The following is a 12129-nucleotide window of genomic DNA, read 5'->3' on the forward strand; positions in this document are numbered from 1 at the left end:
TTGGTTCCAACCGCCGTGTCTTTGTGAGATGCGGTGTGGGTGAAACGGATGATCTCTGCATGTGTATTTCCCAACGTAAAGCATGGAGGAGGTGTTATGATGTGGGGGTTCTTTGCTGGTTACACTGTCTGATTTATTTAGAATTCAAGGCTCACTTAACCAGCATTAACAGCATTCTTCAGCGATACTCCATCCCATCTTGTTTGGGCTTAATGGGACTTGTTTGTTTTTCAACAGGACAATGACTCAACACATCTCCAGGCTGTGTAAGGGCTATTTGACCAAGAAGGAGAGTGATGGAGTGTTGCATCAGATGTCCTGGCCTCCACAATCCCCCAACCTCAACCAAATTGAGATGGTTTGGGATGAGTCGGACCAGCAGAGTGAAGGAAAAGCAGCCAACAAGTGCTCAGCCTATGTGGGAACTCCTTCAAGACTGTTGGAAAAGCATTCCAGGTGAAGCTGGTAGAGAAAATGCCAAGAGTGTGCAAAGCTGTCATCAAGGCAAAAAGCAGCTATTTGAAGAATTTCAAATATAAAATATATTTTGATTTGTTACTACATAATTCCATAGGCGTAATTTCATATTTTTGAATGTCTTTACTATTATTCTACAATATAGACAATAGTAAAAATAAAGAAAAACCCTTGAATGTGTAAAACCTTTGACCGGTGGTGTATAGCGTTGCATAACTCCGTAACCCTTAAGGCTAGAAACAAGATTAAAAGACTATGAAATTCAGAGGCTGAGCTAAGACCTTCAAAGTCAAACTGAGTTAAAACTTGGTAAAATATGACTTCCCATTCAAAGCAATGTAAGACTGCAGCAATCTAGTTAGTTCAAAACGGATTTTAGAGGGCAGCATACCAGAGTTTAAACCAGCAAGACTTGCAGTTATGCAAGCACACCCGTCGTGCCATTATGGTCCATTTTGGTCTATTGTACTGCAAACAATGTGTAGGCAGGTTGCTTAGGATTCAAACCTTCTCAAACAGCATACATGTAAGTCATACTCTTTGAGGATGTGCTTCCACCATAATGCGACTTCTACTGTATTGGATTCTTCACACACCACAATAAGACATTATCCCATTACATTACCTTTAAGCACTTTTAAAAAATTGTTATTTGAAAGCAAGCTTTGCTTTTAAACCTACAAGACCATCAGGCTTGATTGAGTGAGCTGTTTTGTCTTGTAGTAAAGTGGTGCCTGCCTGCATTTCCTTTAACCTTCATGCAACTGAATATAAAATATCCCTTTGAGCATGGTGAAGTTATTAATTACACTCTGGTTGGTGTATCAATACACTACAAAAATACACAGTTGAAGTCAGAAGTTTACATACACTTAGGTTGGAGTCATTAAAACTGTTTTTTCAACCACTCCACAAATTTCTTGTCAACAAATTATAGTTTTGGCAAGTCAGTTAGGACATCTACTTTGTGCATGACAAGTAATTTTTTCAACAATTGTTTACAGACAGATTATTTCCCTTATAATTCACTGTATCACAATTACAGTGGGTCAGAAGTTCACATACACTGTGAACTAAGTTGACTGCGCCTTTAAACAGCTTGGAAAATTCCAGAAAAACCATGTCATGACATTAGAAGCTTCCGATAGGCTAATTGACATAATTTGAGTCAATTGGAGGTGTACCTGTGGATGTACTTCAGTGCCTCTTTGCTTGACGTCATAGGAAAATCAAAAGAAATCAGCTAAGACCTCAGAAAAAAATTATAGACCTCCAAAAGTCTGGTTCATCCTTGTGAGCAACTTCCAAACGGCTGAAGGTACCACATTCATCTGTACAAACAATAGTATGCAAGTATAAACACCATGGGACCACGCAGCCGTCATACCGCTCAGGAAGGAGACGCATTCTGTCTCCTAGAGATGAACGTACTTAGATGCAAAAAGTGCAAATCAACCTCAGAACAAAAGCAAAGGACCTTGTGAAGATGCTGGAGGAAACGGGTGCAAAAGTATCTATATCCACAGTAAAACGAGTCCTATATCAACATAACCTGAAAGGCCGCTCAGCAAGGAAGAAGCCACTGCTCCAAAACCGCCATAAAAAAGCCAGACTACGATTTGCAACTGCACATGGGGACAAAGATCATACTTTTTGGAGAAATGTCCTCTGGTCTGATGAAACAAAAATATAACTGTTTGGCAATAAGGACCATTGTTATTTTGGAGGAAAAAGGGGGAAGCTTGCAAGCCGAAGAACACCATCCCAACCGTGAAGCATGGAGGTGGCAGCATCATGTTGTGGGGGTGCTTGACTGCAGGACGGAATGATGCACTTCGCAAACTAGACAGCATCATGAGGCAGGAAAATTATATGGATATATTGAAGCAACATCTCAAGACATCAGTCAGGAAGATAAAGCTTGGTCACAAATGAGTCTTCCAAATGGACAATGACCCCATGCATACTTCCAAAGTTGTGGCAAAATGGTTTAAGGACAACAAAGTCAAGGTACTGGAGTGGCCATCACAAAGTCCTGACCTCAATCCTATAGAAAATGTGTTGTCAGAACTGAAAAGTGTGTGCGAGCAATGAGAACTACAAACCTGACTCAGTTACACCAGCTCTGTCAGGAGGAATGGGCCAAAATTCACACAATTTATTGTGGGAAGCTTGTGGAAGGCTACCTGAAATGTTTGACCCAAGTCAAACAGTTTAAAGGCAATGCTACCAAATACTAATTGAGTGTATGTAAACTTCTGACCTACTGGGAATGTGATGAAAGAAATAAAAGCTGAAATAAATCACTCTACTATTAGTCTGACATTTTACATTCTTAAAATAAATTTCACAAATTGTGAAAAACTGAGTTTATATGTATTTGGCTAAGGTGTATGTAAACTTCCGACTTCAACTATAGGTGTCCTTCCTAACGCAGTTGGCGGAGAGGAAGGAAACCAGTCAGGGATTTCACCATGAGGCTAATGGTGACTTTAAAACAGTTGGAGTTTAATGGCTGTGAAAGGAGAAAACTAATGTTGATCCATCCTCAGTTTCTCCACAATGCTAACCTAAACGAGAGTGAAAGAAGCCTGTACAGAATAAAAATATTCCAAAACATGCATCCTGTTTGTAGTAAGGCACTAAAGTAAATCTGCGGCAAATAAATTAACTTTATCTCCTGAATACAAAGCGTTATGCTTGGGGCAATCCAACAACACCTCACAGAGTACCACTTTTACACTTTCGAGCATCATGTTATGGGTATGATTGTAATCGGCAAGGACTAGGGAGATTTTTAGGATAAAAAGAAATGGATTAGAGCAAAGCACAGGCAAAATCCTTGAGTAAAACCTGGTTCAGTCTGCTTTCCAACATACAATGGGAGACAAATTCACCTTTGAGCAGAACAATAACCAAAAACACAAAGCCAAATATTCCAAGATGACTTTGAATGTGCCTGAGTGGCCGAGTTACAGTTTCGACTCAAATCGGCCTGTAAATCTATGACAAGACTTGAAAATGGCTTTCTAGTAATGATGAACAACCAACTTGACAGAGCTTGAAGAATTTTAAGAAGAATAATGTGCAAATATTGTACAATCCAGGTTTGCAAAGCTCTTAAGAGATGTACACAGAAAAACTCACAGTTCGAATCACCTTTGGCAGCAATTTCAACATGTAATGACTCAGGGTTGTGAATACTTAAGTAAATTACATATCTATTTTTCCATTTTCAATAAATTTGCAAAAATGTCTAAAAACATGTTTTCACTTCTTCATTATGGGGTATTGTGTGTAGATAGGTGAGAAAAAAATAGATTTCATATATTTTAATTTCAGGCTGCAACAACAAAATGTGGAATAAGTCAAGGAGTATGAATACTTTATGAAGGCACTGTCTGTGAAGTGAGAGGAATGTTCTGGTGGTGTAAAACTCCCTGCAAAATTCCATAATTACCTCAGATATATGAACACAAATAGCACCACTCCAAGTAACATGCCTGAGGTATTACTCACGTTTTCAACTCTGCTGTGGTGGCTATTTGTTTAGTTGAAGTCTGTGTGTAAATTTGTCCTTGTTTATGGTTTACAGTGATTATCGGGTATTTCTAATTGAAGTGCGTTTTGAAAGCCTAGATTTCCCATTAAATTCATTTTCTACAATTATTCTTCCCACATGGGAATAAAATTGTGACAGCAATTACTTACCAAAATGACAGTAATTTAACTTTGACAAAGCACCGAGTAAATTGTAACTCTAAAGAGCTGGTTGACTGTTTTATAATAACCTTTGGTAAGAAGAACATAATTTATGTCTCATTTATCAATGAGATGCACAAGTATGGTGTAACAGCACCCAGTATTCAACGACAATTTGATTCAATGATTGATCATTTTCTACATTTCATATATGGTTCTATGCCATCAAACTGTGGATAGCAGTATGCAATCAAACTGTGTAGTTCCTACTCCCTTTAACTACAGCCATTTATGAAGACATTATATGATCAGACTTAATGAATGAACAACACCATGAGGGGAGGGGGGGCATAATTTGCTAGTCCATAATCACTATATATACACAAACGTATGTGGACACCCCTTCAAATTAGTGGACTCTGCTATTTCAGCCACACCCATTGTTGACAGGTGTATAAAATCAAGCAAACGGCCATACAATCTCCATAGACAAACATTGGCAGTAGAATGGCCTTACTGAAGAGCTCAGTGACTTTTCAATGTGGCACCGACAGAGGACGCCACCTTTCCAACAAGTCAGTTTGTCAAATTCCTGCCCTGCAAGAGCTTCCCCAGTCAACTGTAAGTACTGTTATTATGAAGTGGAAACGTCTAAGAGCAACAACGGCTCAGCCGCGAAGTGGTAGTTCACACAAGCTCACAGAATGGGACCGCCGAGTGTTGAAGCGTGTAGAAATGATCTGTCCTTGGGTGCAACACTCACTACGAGTTCCAAACTGCCTCTGGAAAGGAACATCAGCACAACAACTGTTTGTCGGGAGCTTCATGAAATGGGTTTCCATGGCTAAGCAGCCGCACACAAGCCTAAGATCACCATATGCAATGCCAAGTGTCGGCTGGAGTGGTGTAAAGCTCGCCACCATTGGACTCTGGAGCAGTGGAATCGCATTCTCTGGAGTGATGAATCATGCTTCACCATCTGGCAGTCCGACGGACTAATCTGGGTTTGGCGGATGCCAGGAGAACGCTACCTACTCCAACACTAGTGCCAACTGTCAAGTTTGGTGGAGGAGGAATAATGGTCTGGGTCTGTTTTTCATAGTTCGGGCTACAGCATACAATTACATTCTAGACGATTCTGTGCTTCCAACTTTGTGGCAACAGTTTGGGGAAGGCCCTTTCCTGTTTCAGCATGACAATGCCCCCTTACACAAAGCAAGGTCCAAACATAAATGCTTTGTCGAGATCAGTGTGGAAGAACATGACTGGCCTGCACAGAGCCCTGCCCTGAAACCCATTGAAGATCTCTGGGATGAATTGGAACGCCGCTCGCGAGCAATGCATAATCGTCCAACATCAGTGCCCGACCTCACTAATGCTTGTTGCTGAATGGAAGCAAGTCCCGGCAGCAATGTTCCAACATCTAGTGGAAAGCCTTCCCAGAAGAGTGGAGGCTGTTATAGCAGCAAAGGGGGGAATAAATCCATATTAATGCCCATGATTCTGGAATGAGATGTTCGACAACCAGGTGTCCGCATACTTTTGGTCATGTAGTGGGTGTGGCTATTATACATGTAATGGTATCATCATACACACACACCAGGGGCACCGTCCTATCCTATCTGCAATTAGTTAGCTCTGTGGTCAATGCATCACAGCATTGCTAAAGATTGAATAGTGTAAAGAAATATCTCTGAAGGGAGAATTCACCTCCCCTCAATGCGAGATACATGTGAGTACATGTAGCCTTTCTGCATGATGAATGTGGCCTACCGGTGTAAGAAGGAGTCTATACTCTGAAGTGTGTTTATAGAATCAACAGTGCTTTTTTTACTATTTCATCATTGGCTTCTTTTCTGTCACGGACTACATATTCCCTAGTGTTATGTGATGTTTAGGTATATCCCCTACCTGTTTTAGCTGGGTCATTAGTGCATCTGTGCTACAGTGCACCAGTTGCTTCTCCTCCCCCTCTTTCTTCCTCTTCCTGTAGCGAGAGGCAGGCCTCTCCCCTCCCTTGGGGGTCCTCTTGTTCCTGCCTTTCTTTTTCTCCTGTCCTGCTAGCAGCGGTCCTGGGAACTCTGGCAGGCCAGACATCTGTCCGTCTGAATACGCCTGGGAGAAGGTAGATAAAGATTACTTTATTGTCCATTTAACAAAGGAACTGATAAGACAGCAGTGTCGCTCTCATGGCCAAGCACAATATCTCTAAAAATAAATAAACATGACATCAAGAAGGATGACAACCGTTAATAAATAAATTGTCAAATGTCAACTCTTCAGCCATTTGGGTATGTCTGAGTGTTTTCAAAAAACATTTCATCAATCATGACTCAGCCTAAAATACTGCATCCTATGACTCACAGCAGTTTGTCGCAGGCAGCGAGAGACACGACCCATCTGACTGATTCACTGAGCCTGCTTGGCTTGGCTCTGACTCACACTAGCTGCTCATCTACCTACATAGCAAGCTAGCGATCACTGACTCAATGGAGGCTGGTCGAGGGAGAAATCGGAGGACAGGATCACTGTATTGAACGGAAAGGAACTGTTCCATTCAATCCATCCCAGCTGTTGCAATGAGCCTCCACCAGCCTCCACTGCCATGCCTTATCTGCCAGACAGTGAGACTCACCCCATTGCTGTCCATGGAGCTCTGCCTCAGCAGCAGGGCCTTGCAGTCCGTAGCCACCTCCTCCTCCTCAGACCTCAGGCTCTCGTCTGACCGTTGGTGAGGAAGCCCTGGTCCATTAAGATGTGTCTGCTTGTTCTTCAACAGGTGTTTGAGGAGTTCGTTATTACCCCCAGACTCCCCCTTGGCTCCCCCGCCGTGCAAGGGGCTCTGTGCTGCAGGTCCACCCTCCTCCTTTACTATGCCCATCCCTGAGCACATGTCGGATGAGGCGCACTCGGTGCTCTCAGTCTGCTCCAGCTTGATGTTGCTGAGGATGCGCTCCTGCTCCAGAGCCTGGGCCCTGGCGACATCTGATGGGATGCTGCTCATTCCTCCAGGATGCCCACCACCCACCCCCAGGCCTCCTCCAGAGAGCTGCCTTTCCAGCTCAGAGTGGCTGTGGGTAGAGGTGGAGGAGCCCAGTAAGGGGGACCTGGAGAGGTCCTGGTCCCCGAAGAGGTGGGCGTTGTTCCTGGTGGGTGTGGAGGATGTGTCCGACCGGCAGGGTGTCAGAGGCGCTGTGAGGTCAGAGTGCGGCGTGGACGGGGTTTTAATGGAATCTGCGTCATCGTTGTCTTTCTTCTTCTTTCTGTTCCTCTTCTTCTTCCCCTTCTCTTCCGGGATGATGTTGGAGTAGAGCTGGATCAGAGACTGACCCGAGCCGGGGAAGTTGGAAGGCAGGGGTGTGGTGGAGGAGTCTCCGCAAAACGGGGGGCCTTCTCCAGGCATCTGAGGCATCATGCCTGGGCCACTGAACCTCCTGGATCTGAGTGGACCCTGGGAGAAGTTAGCTCCCTGTAGACCCATGGTATCAGGCCCAAAACCTCCAGGCCCCATGTCCTGAGGAAGCATCCCGTTACTCATCATGGCCCTCCGGTCACTGCCTTGCATGTAGACCGCAGGAGGAGAGCCCATCCCTGACTGCATGGACTGCTGCTGGGGAAACATTGGTCCCAACTGCTGCTGCTGTTGTGGTAGTTGTGGCCTCTGCGGCTGCATGAAGTCCTGGGGCAGCTCGGCATTGAAGAATGGCATCTGAGAGATGGGCGCCATGTTCCCCCCGTCGGACCCCAGCAAGCCTTGCTGTTCCATCTCCATGCGTTGTTTCAGTGCCCGTTGGCGCTCTACCTCCTGCATCAGCTGGACCCTCTGCCTCTCCTGCTGCTCTCTCAGCCTCTCCCGCCGCTCTCTCTCCTGGAAGCCCTCGCTGAACGGGTTGTTGTCGTCAAACTTCAGACCAGAGCCCTGTGGGGTTGTGACCCCACTGGGTTGAGTCTGAGGTTGGTTTTCTATGGGGATCTGTTGGGGCATCTGGGAGGGCTGCTGAGCTGGGTTTCCCATGGGAATCTGAGAGGGTATATTGGGGCCACCCATGGGCATGGGAGCTCCAGGATGCCAGCCTGGTTGGTTGGTTATTGGCATGTGTTGTGGAGGGGCGTTCGGCTGGCCTGGATGTAGTGGCACCTGATGCATCATGGGGTTCATAGGTGGCTGTTGGTTCATCGGAGGCCCGCTTGGTACCTTGCCACCAGGGACACCCTGCATTGGTGGCATCCCTGGCACAGTCGCTGGCATCACAGTGGGAGGCATGCCACTGCCACCCTGCTGCTGCTTCACTTGATACTCCTCGATCAGTTCGGCGTGCTCTTTCTGCTGCTTCCGGATCTGAAAGGACAAGAACCAAACACAATTCATGAGCAATTAGGCAAACTCATGACAACCTCAAACCCCAACACAGACAATACAAATTAAATGTTTTCATTGACATCATTTAATGCATATTCATGATCATTATGAGGAGCATTGAAATGTCTGAATAACTGAAGAAAGAAACAACATTTTGACAAGGGGCTCAAAACATAGCTCTCCAAGCAAGGGCAGTTTGAGAGTTGAACAGAGAGGATAGTGGAAGGGGAAGAGGAAGTGCTGATGGAAAAAGGTGAAAGAAAGAGTGCCCTCAGCAGCATTTACCTGCTCCAGCTGTTTCTGGACGACACTCTGCTGCTCTGTGACATGTTTGAGCTGCTCTGCGTCCTCCTCAGCAAACTCCCTCCCAGCCTTCTTGGCTGTGCGCTGCTTGGCACACAGGGCCTTCTTGGCCTTCCTGTGGGCTCCGATCTTCTCCTCCAGAAACTTCTGCTGCATCTGGAGCAGCTGCTGGGTCTCCTGGAGCCACTCCTCGTACTGAGCCTTCTGAGCATTATCTGAGGGAGAGATAACAGAGTGAGTTTTCATATGACATTTTAAACAGCATTTCTTAAAAACACCCTATGGTCTTGGGGGAGACATTATTATTGAACTTTGGCTCATAAATCAAAGATGAACTTACTGACAAAATCTGATCCAAAATTCGGAGGGTTGGGCCTTGCCACCGCCGGTGTCAGCTTGCCATCCTGGTTTTGAAAGAGACAAACAAATTGTTGTTATAATTCCTGTTTCCTAGTATGGTTTGTGTATGAAAGGTGACTTGAGAGAACTGATTTGGTGATAAGCGATTCAGTTACCTGTCCAACAGCCTGTGGAGGAGCAGAGGCACTTTCAGGACACGGTGCTGCAGCACCAGGTGGAAACCTGTTCATGACCATCGGTGTCATTCCCATGTTGTTTTGAACCATGACTTTGTTGATGCCTTTCAGAGCGACCATCTTTGCTTTCATAATAGGGTCAGTGATTGCGTCAAAATCTGCAGACAAAAAAAGATGTGCGGTCAGCAACTTGCCCATTACTAAAGACAAATGTCCTCAATTATTTATTTTATAGACAAATTACATATCACTTATATTCATACTATTTATTTCTCATACAAAATAAGAAGGTAAATAACTTGTTTGAACTGGAATAAAAGCATTTAGCTTGAATGAAAAACATATATTTACCGATGTTGGGGAAGAAGGAGTCACTGGAGGAGCGTTGTCGGATCATGGCCTGCATCTGCCTCTGCTGCTGCTGCTCCTGCCTCTCCTGGTCCAGCAGGTCCTGTAGGAGGAGGGGCTGCTCCTCCAGCAGCAGGGGTCTGTGCCCCCCTGGCCCCACCTGGCCCAACGTCTGGACCAACAGGGCCTGCTGAGCCGGGGTCAACCCACTCTGGTCTATCTCAAAGGTAGACATGGATGTTTCTCCTTCTCCTTCTCCCCTGCTAGTGGGATCCATGGTTTGGGAGTTGTTCTGAGCATCTTGGTTTGGCTGTGCCATAGAGTTACCACTGCCTTGATTGTCAGGGGAGGAGTCCTCTGGCTGCTGCTTGATTAGTAAGCTAGAGAGGACTGGGGTGGAGTCAGAGAGCACTCCTGATTGGTTGTTAGAGTTTCCGTCTGCTTGCTGGTCCGTCCTGTCATTGGACGCCTGGGACAGGTTGTCTCCGTCTACCATTTTGATCTTCTGCTTCGAGGGCAGGGAGGAGGCGGCGCTTTGTCTACAGCTCACTTCCTGTTTGACGTCAGCTGACGAGGAATACTTCTCGGCCGTTCCCTCTGACTTCCCCATTCCAGATGTTAAATTAGAGAAGGAAGATGCAGCACCACCACAACTAGAGTTGAAGTTCCTCTTCTCAGACAAAGCCTTCTGGAAGTCCGAGGCATCACTGTGGTCTTCCATATGGTCACTAAGCTCCAACTCCTCGTTGAACATGTCCTTCTTGATATCGTTCAGGTCAGGGTCGGTGTACGCAATGATGTCGAACTTCCCTGATGTCAGGAAGTCGTCCAGGTGCAAATCGTTGGTCTCCAGGTCCAAGTCTTTGCCGTCTTCTTCTTCCGGATCCAGGTTTAGGTTGTCCAGATCGGCATCGACCAGGTCCTTCACCTCCACGTCTTCCAGGTCTTTGACAGCCGATTCGACGGTGTCCAGTTTCTCCTCCACTCCATCGTGGTTGTTAGCCATGGAGACTCCCTGATCATCAGTGTGTCCAACAGATGGCCCTGGCGTCATCATGGAAGGAGCTGACATACTCTGGGTCTCGTTCGAAGCTGGCTGGCTCATGGACCTCATCAGCTGGGCTTGCCTGTGCATGGTGCCCCCTTGCATCTGAGCCTGCTGCTGCTGGTGGAGGTTCTCCATGCTAGAGGACAGCTGGCTCTGGCCAACCTGCTGGTTCCCCATGGAACCCATCATCATCCTGGGGCCATCTTGGTTCATACCTGGAGGGAACCTGAACTCAGGCCCTCCCATGAAACCAGGAGGCCTTTGGGGCTGGAGGTTGGGATTCATGTTGGGACATTGATCCATGGCGTTGGGACCGAAGGGGAGGCGAAGTCTGCTGTCAGGGGCTCTGTGTCTCAGCTCGATGAAAGGCTGACCCATGATGTTGTGCTGCTGCATTGGCAAGCCGCGAGGAGGGAAATGCTGTGGCAGCCCCATAGGGTTGGGGTTGCCCCCCACGGACTTGGCCATGTCCACGGACATAGAGCGTCTCATCCCCGTGTGGATGTCCTGCATGGGGTGGGGGCCTCTGAGGAAGAACTCCTGTCCTCCGTGAGGTCCCGGCCCACCAGGTGGAAATGCAAACCTGAGAGATAGAAAATAAACATATTTTAATACATATTCCTGTGCTGAATTTTCTCAGACATTCTCCACATTCAATCTAGAGTGATTCATTTTGTTTTTTCGGAGACTACAAATTTCATGAGTCATAAAAGATAGTCTTATTTATTGTCCCCCACGACTGTGGATCGGTCCATATCTCAGACAGCACTGGGACAATTTTGACAAAACTTGGGTGAATGACTTGTCTTGCCATTAGAGATCCAGCATTTACAAAATGACACTGACTGGCACAAGGCGGAAGCTGTAGTAATGAACTGAAATGTAATTACACAGTTACAGAACTTGACATTCTTTGATTAAATTTTTTTTTTTTTTATATATATATATATTTCTACAGGTATATCATTCATGGGGGACGACATGTTTACTGTAACCTCTGTAAGGACAGTAATTCCAGTTACTAACCTTGGCCCCTGATGTCTGATATTAGGATCCCCAGGATGTTGTCCTCTGGGGAACTGGCCCTCATTAGGGAAAGGGCCACGCTGGTCCCCTGGGAAGGGTCCAGGGAACCTCATGGGCCCTGGCCCAGGGTAGGGTGGAGGGGGCCGACTGAATATCTCGCACTGCTGTCCGTGGCCCTCATGGGGCCAGGGTCGAGGGGTGCCAGGGGCCATGTTACCAGCGTTCTCCTGGCGGATGGCACTCCTCTGCTGCTGCTGCTTCAGGATCAGCTCTCGGATGCGTTGACGCTAAATAAAACACAAGTAGTCAGACCTCCAACTAGATAATTC

At 46.2% G+C, this 12129-nt stretch overlaps 1 protein-coding gene across 6 annotated transcripts in view; it reads right to left on the bottom strand.

Annotated features, from left to right (window-relative positions):
* Positions 1 to 12129, bottom strand: part of LOC109871531 (histone-lysine N-methyltransferase 2C) — a 134579-nt gene that overhangs the window by 27421 nt on the left and 95029 nt on the right. For all 6 annotated transcript variants that reach the window (XM_031807281.1, XM_031807280.1, XM_031807282.1 and 3 more), the window contains 7 exons: positions 11801 to 12087; positions 9730 to 11357; positions 9358 to 9536; positions 9183 to 9246; positions 8825 to 9057; positions 6815 to 8518; positions 6091 to 6294 (listed from right to left, as the gene is read on the bottom strand). In XM_031807281.1, coding sequence (XP_031663141.1) covers positions 6091 to 6294; positions 6815 to 8518; positions 8825 to 9057; positions 9183 to 9246; positions 9358 to 9536; positions 9730 to 11357; positions 11801 to 12087 — 4299 coding nt within the window. The remainder of the gene's footprint in view (positions 1 to 6090; positions 6295 to 6814; positions 8519 to 8824; positions 9058 to 9182; positions 9247 to 9357; positions 9537 to 9729; positions 11358 to 11800; positions 12088 to 12129) is intronic.

This window comes from Oncorhynchus kisutch, linkage group LG27, assembly GCF_002021735.2.
Source record: "Oncorhynchus kisutch isolate 150728-3 linkage group LG27, Okis_V2, whole genome shotgun sequence".
Classification (NCBI taxonomy): Eukaryota; Metazoa; Chordata; class Actinopteri; order Salmoniformes; family Salmonidae; genus Oncorhynchus; species Oncorhynchus kisutch.